General features: G+C 34.4%; 1 protein-coding gene across 1 annotated transcript in view; it reads left to right on the top strand.

Annotated features, from left to right (window-relative positions):
* Window positions 1–3,313: 3,313 nt before the first annotated feature.
* Window positions 3,314–19,303, top strand: part of LOC134232604 (secretin receptor-like) — a 54,336-nt gene continuing 38,346 nt past the window's right edge. Inside the window, exon 1 of the mRNA XM_062714605.1 lies at window positions 3,314–3,936. Coding sequence (XP_062570589.1) covers window positions 3,880–3,936 — 57 coding nt within the window. The 5' untranslated portion in view covers window positions 3,314–3,879. The remainder of the gene's footprint in view (window positions 3,937–19,303) is intronic.

The raw sequence follows: 19,303 nt of genomic DNA, 5'->3' as shown, positions 1-19,303 counted from the left end.
ATTCAATATCCAGGAGCAGAGAAGAAGATTTTCAAAGAATTCATGTATTTTCACTAGATAATCAATAGAGCCCCGCCCTAACACCAGAACCCCTGATCCTGGGGCCATGAAATTCACAATTTTGGTAGAGGCACTCTTGCTCATCATAACTATGTACTTAGTTTGCGTATTTAATACCCAGGAGCAGAGAAGGTTTACTCAGGTGACCTAAAAAAAGGAGTTGAAGTACAAAACGATTGAAAAAGAAATTGAAAGATTCTATGGTGTCCCAGAAGAGTATCTAAATTTACCACTATGGAGAAATTTTTAAAGAAAATATCATATCCCACTACGGACAGGCACTGATAATCAGGAAAACCAGCTTGCGAACGTACAAAGAATGTGTTGGACAATGGGTAAGGGTAGGCTGGACTTCTCCTCAAAATTATGCATAGAGATGCATACACTGAAGTCGTTAATTTCTCGAAATCACAGGGTGTCAATTCCCAAACATGTCACAATTACCTTAAGTCTCCTAATAGTTTCATTGACTGTTTTATAAGTTTTGACCTTCACGTAGAATACAAGAAAGTACGAAAACAACCGATAGTTGAAAAAGACCATCTCAAGAAAATTATCAGCAAGGGTGTCTCAAAAGATGCACGTGTCCAATACAGGATGCAAATCCTCACTGCCCCTCCACCATTACAGCCACAACAGATTGCTGAGCGTGTCGACATTCTTCAAGCTACAGCAAGGAAGGAAATGGATGTCATCACTGCTTTTCTTTCTTGCTGTAGTATTGATTCTATCCATTAAAAACAAACGTGCCTTTGTTTACTTCTATACAATAGCTTTGTTTTAATGCTTAGAAAATTCCAAACGGGACATCACTGTCAATGACTGTTTTTATAAGTGAAAAAAATGTATTAAAACTTTTTTTTCTCTGAAAATCTTGTCTTGCCAGTGATCTCAAAGTTATAATAACTTTAAGACCGTTTTCACAAAAGTTTTTTGACTGCCTTTTTTCTCTTCTTATCTAAAAAAAACTTAAAGAAAGGAAATAGAGACATTTTGAAGGGTTAAAAGGTAAAAAAAAATCTGTTCATTTTCTGCTGCTGTTGTAGGGAATTCCGGTGTTCAAGCTTACAAGTTGTGTATGTAAATCTATGATCACCGCGGTATAAAATTGAATAATAAACATGCAGCAAAATAAGGCGCCTTATTACCGGTCTGTTTTAAAAATAGGACAAAACGGAATAATGTATATAAATATATACTAAGACAGGCGAAGCTTATAGCTTCTTAGTAAATTACGAAGTATATAATGAACAAAAGGTCCATGGGCCACATCGTACACCTGAGTAGCTTTGTCAATGCTATTCTTTACCAGATTCCCTCTTGTAATACTTTTTGTGGCCCCACCCTACCCCAAGGGTCATAACTTGGACAATTTAAAATCTACACTACCCAAGTATGCTTTCGTGTAAATTTCAGCTTTTCTTGCTCAGTAGTTTCTAAGAATATTTTTAAAGGGGGGTCATGATTGAAACAATTGGAATCTACATTTCCCCAGGATACTTCCACAGAAGTTTCAGCTTTTCCGACAGGTTGTTCTTGAGAAGAATTAAAGAAAAAATTCCTATATATTTCTATGTAAAACTTTGACTCCCTATTGTGGCCCCTCCCTATCCCCAGGGGCCATAATTTGAATAATTTAGGATCTACACTACCAAAGGATGCTTCCAAATAAAATTCAGCGTTTCTGACCCAGTAGTTCTTGAGAAAAATATTTTAAAAGTTTTTCCCTAAATATTTCTCTGTAAAATTTGATTTCCTATTGTGGCCCCGCCCGACCCCAAGGGGGACATGAGATTCAAAATTTAGAATCTACACTTCCACATACGTTTCAGCTTTTCTGACCATTGATTTCTTGATAAAAAAAAATTATTGTTTTTCCTACATACATGTATTTCTATGTAAAACATTGATTCCCCATTGTGGCCCAGCCCTTCCTCCGGGGGTCATGATTTGAACAACTTAAAATTTACACTACTCTAGGAAGCTTCCACAAAAGTTTCAGTTTTTCTAGCTCAGTGGCTCTTCCAATCACATCATCTCGGGTCTTTCCGTCAGAGTTCGGAAAACAACCTCGAATGTATTAACATCACCGGATGTTAAAAATTTATACATTTCCTGTTTATTCAAATTTAGGATAGACGGAGTTAGAAGTCCCTTCTATGATATATTTTAGGTAATATCATTACATTGAATAAAGTTAAACTCCATATTCCACAGATAAAAGGTCTCCATGCATTTATATCCAAGATCTTGAAAAAGGAGGGTTGTCATGGCGGCTTCCATATACATTCGAGGTTGTTTTTCCGCTAGTCGGAAAGGCCCCAGAAGTTGCGATTGTGTCTCTTTAGAATACTTTTAAATGACCCCACCATATTTTTTTCTTTTGTTGATTACCTCCCTTTATAAGGGGACTTGGCCCTTCACTTTTAAAAGTTTATCTCCCCTTCACCCAAGGATGCTTTGCACCAAGTTTGATTAAAATTGGCCCAGTGATTCTTGAAAAGAAGTCTAAAATGCCAAAAGTTAACAGACGGACGGACGACGGAAAAAATGTGATCAGATAAGCTCACTTGAGCTTTTTGCTCAGGTGAGCTAAAAATATAAGCAATGAGTTTATGCTATAACATATATAAGAGATTTGGTTGATGGCAGATAAATGTTGCGCTTGCAAAATATCTAATGATTAAAAAAGTAAAACTGTACATAGACACACTTATATTTGTGGGTAAAGGAAACAAATAAGTGCAAGTATCTTAGTATAAGATGCTGATTCAATACATATTGGGATAACAATGTGTGTAGACTCATAAAGATACTACAGGGCTAGACTACATGTTGATAAAATGTGTAGAAAAGTTAAAATATTGCAAGCCTAGTCTAAATTATGAAAGATTATAGTAACTCAAGAGATAATGTATTTTGAAAATAACAGAATTATATGAAGACAAAATAGTACTTGACAATATAGAAGTACGTGTGGACAAAGTAAGACGATTTGAATTATGATCCTAAGGCTGAATAGACCTTCCCTTTCTATTTCCATCATTATATATTTGCGTAATTGCCTATAGGTAGCATTTTTAACTTCATTCATTTTACATGCACATGTATGTTCAAAATGGTACATTCACGATAAACCGTTTTATCGATAAGTATTTTAATGTGTAACAAACATAATATCCCGTTAAGTTACATCTGAATAAATAGCTTGTCTATCAATCCTGTATTTCTGCCAGGGAAATAATCAGCATTCTTGTACGGCGCTCTAATTTGATAACATGAATGATATCGTAAATAAAGCTCTTCTTCTGATGATTCCTGCTGGTAAGTTTTTAGAGTAAGCAAATTTTAATAGCAGGTGCGATAGGAACAAAAAACAAAGTATCAACATGTTAGCCTTAAATTGCAGGAAGCATTATAAATGAGTTGTACTCTAGAGGCTATTGATTGAAACCATTCACGCATCATCAGGTCGTCTCCTCAAACGATTAACAGAGTTTCAAGCGGTTATCTATTGATGCAAGTAACCCCTTCGTTTCATAAACCTTCATATAAACTAAATGCGCTATAGATACTTAGTCTTAGAGATCGGCCATTTAATTTGCTTCTTACTGATCACGTGACACACGCAAGACACCGTAAGATACATTCAAATTCATGCTTTTATACGTCGATATAAAATTTCTATCAACATTTTTTATTCGTCTGAGAGGGAAGTGTTGTTTTAATTCATTGTTCTTGTATCTGGAGTTTATTTGAGTGTTTAGAGGACAGAGAAAGATACAGGAGTAAGAAAGAAGTATTTTTTTTTAATTTAAAATGGATTCGTATGGAAGTTTTGAGAACAATTCTTCAACATGGGCCACAACGAGCGAGGTAAGAAATTAATTTTTGTCAACCCAAGCAACTATATGATAACTGTGCATCATTTTTCTCTATGACTGAGTAGCAGTCAAGTTCCGTTATCTTTCTCCATAATCGTGTATGAAAGGGTTTGACAACTAGAATGTTCAAATGATCGCCTGCCTTTAGCTTCTTTAAAGATGTAACTAAATATATGTAAAGTATTTCATGCCAAAAAAAAAAACTGGCATGATAGTTCATAAATGCACAGAAAACACAAACACATAGTAGAAGACTGCGACAGAGTCTGTCAATCAGATGGATAATTAATCATTAAACATAATTATTTATCAATTTACATGTGTACACGATCCGTTGTGGGATCATAATACTTAAATATCAGTTTGTTTGATGGCTGAATATCAAACAGTTTCAAAGAACAGTATTATAATCCCATAAACATGCATTAATATTAATTATCAACACCCACCACTCAAAAAACTAAAGTTAAATTAAATTGTCTGGGGATTTCTTCGTAAAGTAGGTCAAAGGTTAAGTGAATAGTATCGCTGGTATTTTTCATGTTTTATGACAATTAGTACACATAAAAAATGGCACAGAATTACCCCCTGGAAATGTAAAAAATATGCTGTTTATTGGCACTTTTCATTTTAAGTAAGGTATGTCAAAGGACAAGGGAGGTCACGAGGGCGGTAACCATGGTAATTTACAAATGCCATAGTGCCAAGCAATGAATTTGCAAAATATGATCCTTATCTCTTACAGTTATTGAGATACAATCTGTGACAGACGGACAGAAAGACAGACGGACGGACAGACGCCGGGTCAAGTGATCCCTTAGTACCGCCTTGCTCCTCAGAAAACACAAAATGTTTGTCGATTCTTCTGTCGACATACTTGTTAGTATGCTTTCACCCTGACTATTTGTCAGACGAGTGTAGTACGAACTTTTTTGCAGAATATTCAATTGATTGTTTTGTGATTAAACTACCAAATGTGGCCAGATTTTCCTCACATGGAAAATCTACGTAGGATTAAAAACTGATTGTATGTAGGCAATTTTATTCAAAATATATAAGGAATTTTAGCCGAGGCTAAATTGGACGTGCTTCCGGAATTACCCAAACTGCATGTCTCAGGTAGACGATGTTAATTATTTTAATCTATATCCAATTTTCCAGCAAAATGCACTTATGTCTAACATCATTTAAAACATTTTCCTTAAGAATTTTTGTTTTATGCAAGTCACGTAACACAGTGAAAAATGCAATAGAATTAGTACTGAGTACAGCAAAATACATAGATGAGAGGTCAGAACATTGTTTTATATTATTAATTATCAAACTGTGCATATCTGATAAGACAGAGGTCTACAGATTGAGGGATTAACATGGAACATCAACAACCAATAACTTACTTTGTCTGAAATTCTCTAAACTCGTTTGAAAAACATATGTTGGGTCTTATCAATGTGAAATCTCAAGACAGGCAGACAAATAATTTGAAGTTACAGGGCTTCCACCTATCTTGATTAAAGTCAGTTATCTTGATAGGGCACACTGGACATGATTCCCTGTTCCGTAAAAGAGAATGTCATTTGTAATTTTACCCCGATTTTGTAAACATTTACATTTAAAAGAGAAAAACTCTTTTGCACAAGAATACATGTATCTTTTTCATAAATCATTAAAGCCCTTTAGGATGGCTTTGTAATATTACCAATTAAAAACTTTCTTGCAAAAAGAGTGTTTTCTTAACATATCCGATACTATTTTAAGAAATGAAATACAAGCTTCAAATTAGTAATTTTTTTTTCTTTTCTCGGAATTTTTTTAAGGCGCCATGAAAAAACAGTACAGTTGACTTTAGTGTGATTATTATTTATATACTATGCGATTTCGGTCAACAGCCAAGCTTATTAATTTCATGATCACAAATTTCCGCTAACATATCTAGGATTGTCACTAGCAATTATACTCTGAAATGTCAGACTGGGGGTCCTACTGCGTAATAAGCTCAATACTGTCACACTTCCAGAAATTTGTTTTTAAACAGTCTGGTTTGAAATTCGTACTCATATTTTTAAACTTCTTATTTACAATTTGATATATTTAGCCGAAATATCGGGTCTCATTAGGCATTTAGGATCTGTGTAGCACTGTACTGTAGAACATTATCATCAATCTTGATAACATTATGCATAAACATCATCATGTCAAGTAATGATGGACAAAAACAGGAATTTTATAGGGATTTTAGTATCAGAAAGATACCGGCAAAACTTTTCTAGATTTACAGGAATGCAAGAGAAATAGCTTTGTTGATAAATATCCTTTAGTTGTGGCTTCTGGACAATAAATCTCGTTAGTTTAAAAACATTTCGAGTTGATCAAACCTGTTTAAAAATGTCTTGGTCAAACAATGAAGAGTAGCTGCAATAATGTAGCCTTCTCTGATTTTTTTAACCGGATGTTTCCTGGAAAAGGGCTACAATTCCAGAGCATTTCCGAAGTGCTGCAAATATTTTGTTTAAAATACGAGCGACTGCAGGGAAAATTTATTGTCCTTACATTCAACTTGCTTCTAAAAGACTGCTTTTGAAATAAGGGGATTCCTAAAAGATCCGCTGAAATCTATAAATTTTATAGGCCAACCCAAAAAAAATATATCAAGGTCAGTAGCCATGGTTGGTAAGTAATTTAAGTTGTGATGTTGACACACACGAAAAAAACTTGCACTGAAAACTGCAGGAACGTAACGTATATCTCCAAGGTAAGATGAATTATGGAATATATCGCCATAGTCTGGGACCCTCACCAAAAAAGGAGATATAGACAGACAAGCTCGAAAGGATACAACCCAGAGCCATCATGTTCATTAAACAGGGCTATCGGACTAGTGAGGAGAGCTATATAAACACGTTGGCATTCGAGCTGAATTGATCGATTGAAACTATATATGCTGTTGTTTAATGTTCCTTTCCAGAATTTTTCACTAATATGGAGACGCCGCTACTTGACGATGGATAGTTACAAATTTTGTCCTTCACTCTGCACTTAGGGCCATTGAGCAGTGAGGGATCTTTTCTGTGCCAGCACCTACTGCGACAAGGGACCTCGGTTTATACGGTATCATCCGAAGGTCCGGTCTCCACGTCCGGCAGTGGATTCGAACCAGCAAGTAAGGATCATCGGAGTTGGAACTACGTACACTGGCAAAATTTGAGAGTTCTAGAGCAGAAGTTACGTTTAAAATAAAAGGAAGAAAGAACAAAAAAAATTGACAAAATCATCTGGAGGTGGGAGGGTTGTTAGTAGTCCAATTTTCACATAAATCAAAGTGAATTGCATCTTGGGGGCATAACTTACATGAAAATTAAATGTGAGTATTGCAGAGCTTAAAAATTTTTAAAACAAAATCATCCAGGGGCAAAATGCATGGCATCTTGGTGGGGAGTGGGAAGACATAACAGGCATACGTATTTGGGCAGTTTCTCATATGCCTAACAAAAACATATCAGGTATGATAAGTTTCAGTAATTTACATACCTAAGTATATCTTAGAGGTGCATGTAATATGCGTAAATTGTGAGAATACCCGCAGAAACAATATGGTTTTTCGTAATGAAAAATGACAATGTACATCGAGAGGTCATGCAATTAAACTTGTGAAATGTCTTTGCATCTAAAGAAAACCTTCCATATTGTAAACATACATCTGTGGAAATATGGTACTGACACCCCAACGATCATCAAATTACATATGTATTTCAACTAATCAGCGTCCAAGATGACATTTTTAATTCATACAGAATGTTACTTCCAAAAGGCACAATATTTAGAATACACAAAATACCGCTGAAATCATAATTTACTTATGCAAAGCGAAGAAAGAAGACAATATAAAACCCGATGGGCTTGAATGGTGCGGACCCCCCAGTTCAAATTGGCAAAAATAAAAAAAAAAATCTCCGACGCCGAAAAAATGTTTGAAAAGCCTCCGCCCCTTAAATAAAATCCTTGCTCAAACCCCGGAAACTTTATATACATGTATAATAATAGTTCACGGTGTTGAGATTTTCTATTTTTCGTAAACATTCCTCTCCATACAAGGATGAGAGTAGAATTTTGATTTTCTTCATAAACTTGACTCTCCATACGGACTACGTATTTTACGATACTTCTGCGTTTCCTGGGGATCCATGAATTTTTTTCATTGAATCTTGTAATCCGAAAAAAGGGGGGTTGAAGCGCTCCCTCTATATATATCTTATACAGTGTAGCAAAGCATTTTGAGAAAAACAAGAGGCCCATGGGCCTTATAGGTCACCCGAATATCATGTTACAACTTTCCAGCAATTGTCTTAATCCAAAAGCCATGAAATTCCCAATTTTGAAAGAGGCACTATTGCTTATCAAAGAGCAGACTTCAAAGCATTAATTTATTTTTAGGAACTCCCCCCCCCCCCATACCCCTGACCCAGGGGCCCTGAAATTATCAATTTTAAAAGAGGTACCTTTCTTCATCATAAGGCCAGCATTTTTTTATTTATAGGTTTAGTAAATCCCATAGGAGGAGGAAATAATTTTTTTTGAGGGGGGGGGGGAATAAGTTATCGAAATTTGTACATTCATTTTTTTTTTATGCTATCCTAACAGGCCCCTTGCCACTGGACACATAATGTTGCAAATAGGAAAGTAGAACATTTAATTCATTTTATCATCTGCCAGTTCGGGCCAGTGAAATAGATTTTGTGATGTTGATCAAAATTTATTTTAAAAAATCAATTCTTTAAAACTCTTCGATCGTCATTTTTCAATATGTGTAAATTGAATGTGTAGACATTGTTCTAAAATATACTTGATACCTAAAATTATAATTCCCATCATTAAACAGACAGGGAGTATTTGGGAGTAGGGTGAACATTTTTTTCAATTAAGTGTAAAAAATTTTTTTTGGCTGCCACAAACGATACTAAATGCCTGTATATATATTTGTATATACTTGCTTTTTATTAGATGAATTTTTTTTTTATTTCTTCAGGCTATTGTTTATTTCTTCCTCAAATGGAATTAACTTATCCCATAGTTAAATTGATGCATAAGCGACCCTTTTCTAAAGAATGGTGTTTAGATAACAGGGAGGGTAATAACTTACACACAGATTTTTTTTTAATTCAGTACATACATTTTTTTTTTTGTCATTGTGCAACAAAATTGCACATGTATATTTTATTATAAAGAGAAATGCCACATTATATGTCATCAGTATTTTTATATGGCTTGCTTTTCACAAACTGCTAAAGTACTTCAATATTTTACAATTTACCCACAATAACATTTTCATTATTTAAATGAGAAAAATTGTACGAGTTCTTTTTATAACATTAAATCATATTCTCTCAAATTTGACAAAACGGAAAAAAAAATGTGTGTTTATTATTTTCTGAAAATTCAAAACCTTTAGTACAAAGTCTTTGTCTCTAAACCTGAAAAAAAAAATGATGGCCTTAAATATGTAATTAGATCATTGACATATTAACCAGGCACAAAGGAAAAGTGTTCAAAGAATTAATACATTTTCACTATATACCTTAAAGCCCTAATTTACACACAGAACTTTTAAATGGGAATACCATGATTATCTCACAATTTTGTGCAACAAAGTCGCAGCATTAAATTTGTCCTTTCCCCGCAATCACGTTTTGAATGTCATATACCATTTTTATTTCTAACTGCAAAATCACGCATATACCGTTTCCCCGCAATGTTCATCTTAACGCACTTTAAAAAGTTCATTTAATCCTTACTTTATATCGACTTCTGTTTTATTTTTTTTTCTGAAAATTCAAAAATCTCATCAAATAAGAAAAGTTATTTTTGTAAAATATAGCCTTAAATATTATTTACGGCATATTAACTTTAGAGAAACGTGTTCACCAGAATTAAGATTTTCGCGGGGATAATCATTAAATTTCTGTTTCCATGACGTGAACATTCAGTGTATGTTGCATGACAGTACAGGAAATTGTAAAGTGTTAATCAACATAACTTTGTACTTGGTTAGTTTATTTCATACCCAGGAGCAGAGAAGATTTTCAAAGAATTTATGCATTTTCACTATATAATCTACAAAGCCCCGCCCTGCTCTGGAACCCCTGACCCCCCAGGGGCCATGACTTTCATAATTTTTGTAGAGGACTCAATGTTGATTATTATTATGCCAACAGTTTGACTGCTTGATGTCCAGGAGTAAATAAGAAGATTTTTAAAGATTTCATTAATATTAGTGGTTTTGACTCCACCCCTCTGGTCCCAGGGGGACAGGGATCATGAAATTCACAATTTTCGTTCCCATTCAATTATTCAACCATGCTTTGTGCCAAATTTGGTTGTACACACGACGACGGACGAAAACGGATAGCAATGCAAAAACATGCACTTAAAAGACGAATCTGGGACCAAATCAGCGCACTACAATTTTTATCAAAGTGCGTGAAGAAGATGCATCATAATATTTCACCATGTGAACAATAAACAGTTTTAAAAAATGAACTCAATTTTTAGCAATAGACAACATCATTTTCCCCTGGCAAAGTTGGAGGGGATAAATAAAAGCCTACACCTATAATAATCTCATCGAGATTTAAAACCCTAATAAAGAGAGCAGCAAGCGAAAGAATAAAATCCGGAAATGTTCTATCAAACATTTCAGTTCTTACAATTACTGACCATTCTTCATTTCCCGCGATAATTAAACTGAAAACAGTAGGCCTATACTCCGGGTGAATTCTCCAAGCCGATAAATGAGAAGCACCAGCTCGTTAACAGATGGATATTAAGTCTATCGAAGTGACCAGACTTTATCAAGTTGATTAAGCGGAAGAGAAAATTTTCCATCGTTCTTGAACATAAACTTTCAGTCTAATCCGAATTAGTAGAAATGAATTTTTTCAAGTAGTACATAAATTTTCAGTATATTAAGGATGAAAAAACGCAAAATTTAAAGATATATTTTACTGATTAATTTGAAAAAAAAATAGGTTTCATTCTTTTAAAATGCCAACAAGTATATGGAAGCTGAGAATTGATAGTCAAAGGGTTTTCTCTAAATCTTGCCCACAAGCTGTAACGGACACACTAACACACATACGCGATGCTGTATCCCTTCCGCAACTAGTTGCGCGAGGGAATAATAATATATTCCGTTCCGCGTTTAAGCAATGTTATTTTTTTTTTATTAAGAATGAGACATAATCAAATTTTATTTATCAAATGCAAATAATTGAATTTTGAACCCATCATTCTCTTAATTTCTTCTTGTCCGAGATGACGTTGCATTTATTTAGAATAAAGGTTGCCTGTAAATTATCCTCAGGAGCGTGTTTGGTTAGGAATATTATTACATGTCAAGTGCAGCTTAAGGATGCTTATCAACCTGTGCCGCACTTAGAACACTGCTTTCTCTATAAGGTTAATAAGAATCTCCTTGGATACATTGGACGAAGTTTTAAGGGAACAGATTTTTTATTACACACAAAGTTTATCTTTCAGTGAAATCTCGAGGCAAAACATAATAAATGTACAGCACAAAACCATACATTGGAAAATATTAACAGGGTATCATTTTCCAAAGAGGTCTCAAAAAATTGCTTTTATTGTTCAGTTTTGAATAAAACCTTCAATCAGTCTGGGTGGACATTTCCTTAAAACATTAACCCGCGCATAACGATAAAGTAAATGAGCAGTTTTGAGAACATTTAATAATGCAATAGCTCGGAAGTATCTACAGTACTGTAATTCTTAGGATTTCGTATCTGTTACTTATCAAGATTGTGCAAATTATACACCATAAAATTGGCCCTGGGTAACGTGTACCAGAAATTATAATTAACCATATAGATCAATAAATCCTTATAACTATGTATTAGCAATTTTATGGTCTTAAGGAATGTATTATTAAAAGAAAGGAAAGGTTAATTATTAAACGTTAATCTTACAAAAATCTGGTGTCGACACTTTATTTTTTTTTCAAAAACGACAAAACTTTCATAATATTCATATGCCGATTAATGGAGTCCTATATTTATGACATACATGTCTTACACAGAAGAGAAAATGTAGACCTCTGAAAACATTTAATATTAGAAGAGATCAGACAATCGAGCCGTAACGTTTTCCGGTAGCTACTTAAATCCGCCGGATGACGAGGACTTTTTTTTTGTTATTGAAAACAGCATTTGTACACTGAATTTACGACAGATTTTTCCGTTATTTCCCAATCATGACAAGGAGCACACGGTCAGCAGGGGATGCTTACTCCTCCATGGCACCTGATACCACCTCTGATGTTTCAAATGTCCGTGTTTGCTCTGCTCTTATTTTGTATTGTTTTATAGAATTTGATATCCTTCCCTATATTTAATTTCATTGTTAGTTACAGAGTTGCCCGCGTAGTGCAGTGGTTGGAGCGTCTGCTCTAGAATCTTCAAGTAAGGAGTTGATCCTTACGTCGAGGGTTCGAATCGCACTATGGAACTAAGAGACGGGTCGTTCGGATGAGACTGTATAAACCGAGGTCCCGTGTCGCAGTAGGTTCTGGCACAAAAAAATCTCTTCCTGGTCAATTATTGTAATAGGAGAATGGCAGGAAAGAAATGGTTTCTCAGACAGAAAATTATGACAAAGCTAATTACAAAATAATAATGAGGTACAAATACTTTTAATGATAGTAATTGAAACACTTACTCGCAAAACAGGAGCGTGATAAAGCGAATACGTCTAATTCTAAGGCTTTACGAATTTCCTCAAGATACAAAATCCATAATGTGCATTAAACATCGCAATACAGTTTCCCGTTTTTTTAAATAACTGATAGTGATAGATTCTTAAGCTGTGTTCTGTGCGAGTTCTTAAAGGTCGAGATAAGAGTAGTGTTTTAAGAACATAATGATATCTCTAAGCAAGGCCAGCTATTTATACTCATTTTTCGCTGATGTATCTGATTTTTTTTTTCAATTTCGATAAGTCAATATGCAAAAGTGCATTTTGAATTAAGATAGTACAAGTAAAATTGATGCAAAGCATCAAATCTACAGCAAACAAAATTTAGCATTAACAAAAATTCTTTCACAATTTTAAAAGCGTACATGCAAGGAAAACACATCAAGATATTCAAAGGTGAAATACCATACCTAGTTAAATCGTTCTTATTTCAGGTTATCTTCATAGCAAAATTAATATTTTTTTAAATAGACATTTCACCGCATTAGTTCATAAATATAGATAAGAATTTATTGGCATGAAAATGAAGATGTAGGCCTCTCAAGATGAACCTGTGCTAATACCCTGGATCTTGGTCGCATAATAATACCCATGGTTTCTGCAAAGTAGGCTATACTGCAAGAATGTAGAAAATATATCTGTGTCATTTGTAGCTGTAGAGCATATTCTAAACAATTTTTCCTAGTTTGAAAATAAAATCAATTTTTATTCAACATGCACATTTACAACGCCATTATTATCCGGAAAATCATGACGAATTCCTTTCATATATTAATATACACTCCAGGACTGGGGGGTATTTATTTTAAACTCTTTTAATTAAACCATAAATTATCAATTATCTGATGAAAAATAATAATGAAATTGAAATATAATAACAGCAATTAATACTTAGTTTAAAGCAAGTTTTAAAAATATTTTACTCATGGTTTGTACTTATCTTAAATATTTTTTACCGAACTAATAAAACTTATAACTTATCTTAAATATTTTTACCGAACTAATAAAAAAGTATCTCATTTTCACATGTGCACTTTGTAACAGAACCACAAATAGATCGGCCGCATACGATAATAAAAAACAGATGGGTCAAATTCAAGTGATTGGAAACTTTGACTGATTGTATGTTGTTTCACGTTCCATATGAGAATTTTTCATTCATAAAGGGGTGTCACTATATTCCGGTGAAGGGCTTCAAATTTTGACTAGTCGGCACTCAGGGCCATTGAGCAGTGAGCATGAGGGATACGCCTTCTTGGACGCGGGGCCTTGGTTTTTGAAATCTCGTAAAGACCCGCAACTATCACTTCAAAGTGCCAAGCGCATGACGAAGGAACAGTTGCTTTCTTTTATTAACTACCTATACTTCAGTCACGGTCGAGATTGGAACTCGCAATCTCCCGGAGCGAGCGTTCTACTGACTGAGTTGCCGTGTAAATTTGGAACTTTTATTCTTAGATATGAAGAACAGTCGCCCATGTGGCGCAGTGGTTAGAGCGTCTGCTCTACAGTCTAACGTAAAGAGTGTACCTTTACATCGCAGGTTCGAATCCCACTGTAGGACGTAGAGACCGGTCCTTCGGATGAGACCGTATAAACCCAGGTCGCAGTAGGTGCTGATACGAAAAAGATCCCTCCCTGCTCATTGGCCCCGAGTGCCGAGTATAGGACCTTCAGCTCCCCATCGGCAAGTGATTGCTTCAATCTAAGATATTTGCTTTAGGATATATTCTTTTCATTATGCGTTACTTTAGTAAAGTTGACTTTTTTAAAGTTAAGTTGAACTTATCTTACCGACATCAATTGATACATAATCTACTTGTACCAGACCATGTAAAAACAAACTTTTAACATTAGAAAGAACATTCTTTAAAAAATTGTGTATTGTTTAACGTCCCTTTCGAGACTATTTCTCTCATCTGCAGACGTCACCACCAATGTCGGTGGAGAGCTGCAAATTTTGCCTGTACCCGGCACTTAGTGCCATTGAGCAGGCAGGGATCTTTTTCGTGCCAGCACGAATTGCGAAACGGGACATCGGTTTATACGGTCTCATACGAATGACCGGTCTCCACGTCCCGCAGTGGGGTAATTGAATGTAATCGTAAGAATGGGTAATATAATAAGATGTCTCAATTTATTGTTACACACGAGGTACATATGTAAATACATGTCACAGTTAAATTCGTTCCTTATCTAACACAATCGAGTCGCTTTCGTGGCGCAGTTGTTAGAGCGTCAACTCTAGAGTCTCAAAGAAAGGAGTGTAACGTAACAAGATGTATCAACAATAAAAAAAAATTGACTGTGGGAGAGAGAGGCTTCTCAAGATTCAATATCAAGGTATGGTTATGTCAGAAAGGGTGAATGACACAAAACGTTTATAAATCAGAAAAAGGTTAATGGCACGAAAAGTATTGGAACACATATCGACATTGCCAAAACATTCCTGGGCCTCTATTCTGAAAACACAAGGCTCATTAATATAATGGAGATGCTGGCAAAATATGTAATGCAAATAAATCTTATCAAGATATGTAAATATTTTTTGTTACTTGATACTCCAATCATCGGGGTGGTCTAAAGTATTTCTGCTGGCTTTAATGACCCGGTTGTAACCATGAAAAGTTTATCTGGAATTATTTCTCATTTTACAAGGAAATGTGCAGTGAAATATTACGGGTTCATCAACTTTTCTTAAATAAAAAAAAATCAATTTGCAATACAGGTTTCCAATTGAAAATTATCTATGAAGTAATTGAAGATCGGGTCTTCCTACATCCTACAAGCTGACAGAATTCCTATGCCCTATTGTAATCAGACCTACTTTTATATTCATATGAAAGAGAAATTATTTTTAGAAGAAATGTTAATGAAATATATTCAGGGGAGATGAAGCAGCTTTGAGAAATATATATGGTCACTTAACTTTCTTTAGTCCTGGATATGATTCATTAAATGAAACAAGAGACCCAGGGGCCACAGCGCTCACCTGAGCACATCGGCTAGGAAAAAGCACATATCAAATCAGAACTGAAAGTTTACTCAGGTTGGAGGGGGGGCTTAAATTTTAACCCCCCAGGGGATCATAATTCAAACGAACTAGAATCTACACTACCTGAGGATGATTCCATATAAATATTACTAATCATGGCTTTGAAATACTTGAAAAGAAGATTTTAAAAGTTTGCCCTATATATTCCTATGTTAAATTTTGATCAGCCATTTTGGCCCCACCATACCCCAGGGGGTCATGATTTGAACAAATTTGAATCTACACAAACTGAGGATGACCCAACATGAGTTTCATCTTTCCTGGCCCAGTGGTTCTGGAGAAGAAAATTTTAGAAGATTTTTCCTATATATTCCTAAGTATGTAAAATTTTGATCGGCCATTTTGGCCCTACCCTACCCCTGGGGGTCATGATTTTAACAAATTTGAATCTACACTAACTGAGGATGATTCCACATGAGGTTTCATCTTTCCTGGCCCAGTGGTTCTGGAGAAGATTTTTTAAAAATGCCATTAATTTTTCTCTAATTTATAATTATCTCCCCTTGAAAAAGGGCGTGGCCCTTCATTTGAACAAACTTGAATCCCCTTCACCCAAGGATACTTTGTGGCAAGTTTGGTTTAAATTGGCCCAGCGGATCTTGAGAAGAAGATGAAAATGTGAAAAGTTTACGACAACGACAACAACGACAGACCACGGACAAATTGTGATCAGAAAAGCTCACATGAGCCTTCGGCTCAGGTGAGCTAAAAAACATTCATTCATTTACAATAACTTAATCAATGAGTTAAGAGATGAATGAAGATTCAAGAAGGTTCTTTTTGCCCAAAAACATACATAACGAGAAAAATTGTTGTCACAACAAACACCGTTTTATAACTACTTTTCTATGTTTAGTATAAACAGTATCTAAACAATATATCGCTAAATGAACTAATGAACAGAGAAATTGTCTTGAGTTCGCCATGATAATTGAACTTTGATGAATTTCCTTTGCAAGATTTTTGCTTTAATGAATTGACTTTGGTACAAGATCCAAACTTTATTCAGCTTATTATATTAAAATCTGTGGATAGTCGATGATAACCAAAATCAAAATGTCAGTCTTCACGCAATATTATTTACAGAAAAAAAGGAAAACATCTAGACGCAAAATCGGGGATAACAGGAGACAGATAGAGTCTATACAGTGTTTATCTAAAAACTGAACAACTAATTATTGTGTAAAATCTTCTAAGGAAATTCCGGAAATAATTAGAATCTGTGACAAGATTTTGTTTACCTCTGTTTTGTATATCATCTGTATACATTGTATATTCATTGATTACTTGCATCTTTCTAAAATTGCAAAAAGCACAAGGACATCAAAATCAATGTGTTAAGTGATTTCTTACATAGCAGTGTTGAATATCAAGATAGGAAGACAATTCCTACACTTTCAGGAATGCAAGAGAAAAATCTCTCTATTTGTAGAGAGAACATACTCCTCCAAAGCATTCGATCTTATCTCTAGAATCTGTTTCTTTGCTCTGTTCACATTTGCATTGTACGTCTAGTCTTTTCAGGACAAACGCAACCTAGCTTGAACTTTTTTGTCTAGCTTTTTCCATAGAGCTGAAGAGTTTCAATGCGTAGGAAGTGTTCCAATGCGTAAAGGAACTATTACTTGTTTATATTTTTATGTCTATATAAACAGTTTTGGTAAAAGAAACATCTAGAATATATGTTTAGCAATATTTATATATTTTCTTTGAGTCATCCCAAATATTTCCTTAATTCATATCTTTCAAAAAAAAATATAGTAATACGGGATATTTAAGATCATCTGATGTCAATATAAACTTAATTTAGGAACATCTTGAAATAATATCAGTAGGTAAGCTCTAGAGTCGCAAAGGGAGAAGTGTATCTTCACAATATACATGTACCTTCCGATTCATATGAGCTAAGGGGACTTTTATGACCTAAAGTCTATCGGAGAAGCAAGACATTTCATTTTTATTATTGACGATGTATTTAAGTCTTTCAAGAATAATATTTTACGTTTATATTTTTGAAATGAAATATTAATGTTTTATGATTTTAAAATGCCGCGCTGAAGATTTTCTTTGGGGTCCAATGTGCATGTATTAACAACACTAATCTGGATTGTATAGTTGCAAACCATTACAGGAAATACTTCGTCTCTAGGTCCCAAAAGTACAATGTATGCTGATCTGAGCCTCATATTTCGTCTGAACCTCATATCTACCAATTAACTTTAATACAATCATGTGAAAAAAAATTGATTTAAAAAGCTTATCTGTTCTGCATAAAATAATGTCAAGTATGTTGCAACCACCCAGATAATGATTGACAATAATGATAATGACAGCAACATATTATTCCATCTGAAGGACTATAAATTACGCAGTAACGTCGCTTATGACCTATCAACGTTTTATATCTATCAGCTCTTATCATATGGCATCTAAAATATAAAGAATATAAAAGCGTGAAATAATAAAGGAATAATCACTGTTTGTGGGCAGAAAAAATGCCATTAACCTTGCAATAAATTTGGTTATCTAAGGAATTGATTAAGGGAATATGTATCTAAAACTGTTAGAAAAGTTTTATAGCCCTAGTTCGGAAAATAATATATTTTGAGTTTCTTGAAAAGTAAACTTGATTTCACAAACCGATTTTTCGTGAAGGTAACGTGTTTTTTTTTTTTAAATTTTACTGAAATATTTTACTTGCTTCCTAACCAATCTTAAAATGTCATATATAGGTATGAAGGTATCCCTCCCTTAATAAGACCTGATGTTGTAAAATAATATAATTTCATGTAGTTAGAATATCAATTTATGCATATAATATATGATAATAATTAATACTGCGCTGGAACGAAGCAAGATAACTTCTCAGGTGCGGATACAGAGTCTTCTCTCCAGGGGAGGGAGGGGGGGTTAAACTCAGTCACCCAGACAGTAAAAAAAAAATAGACAAACTAACTCTCATCCATTATTGAGATAATCATTTCACTAGAGGTAATTGTTTCAAAAGAATACGCTTCTTTTAAATTACAATGTGATTTCTTTCGTTTGAGGAAGGAATTAGATCAAAACCGATTTCTACTTTGTATTAATAATGAATGGATTATTCCGGATATTTAAAGTTTTCAATCCGAATAGACGAATACCTGTTCAAGTATGTTCATTCATGCGGTTCAACAGAACCGGTTTCAGTAGTGTGTTGAAGCTAGTTAAGGGTGACACGTTGAGCTGTTCATACGTTGGGTTTCTGAATCCAACTTATCTTTACATTTTGTATCATAATATGTGTATTATTAATACTGTTGAACATGTATTATTTTGTATCAGGGAGTAATGGGTTTTAAAGGAGAATTGTCGACCACTGTTGTTATAATTATGTGCGACATGGTATTATGTAAGCGTGTTCGAAAAGTTCCTTTGAAAGTCATGTGGTTATTTAGGGTCTACCAAAGCAAAACATGCACTTTACTCTTATAACTATATGAAGGGGGTGAGGGTATCGTATAATGTACTCTGTGATCAAAGTACCTGTAGTTTCATTTGT

The sequence above is a fragment of the Saccostrea cucullata genome, unplaced genomic scaffold (genome assembly GCF_032062105.1).
Source record: "Saccostrea cucullata isolate Sc308-1 unplaced genomic scaffold, CSIRO_AGI_Scuc_v1 ctg596, whole genome shotgun sequence".
NCBI lineage: Eukaryota > Metazoa > Mollusca > Bivalvia > Ostreida > Ostreidae > Saccostrea > Saccostrea cuccullata.
Note: the sequence above shows the minus strand (reverse complement) of the source record. Positions and strands in the feature narration are given on the sequence as shown.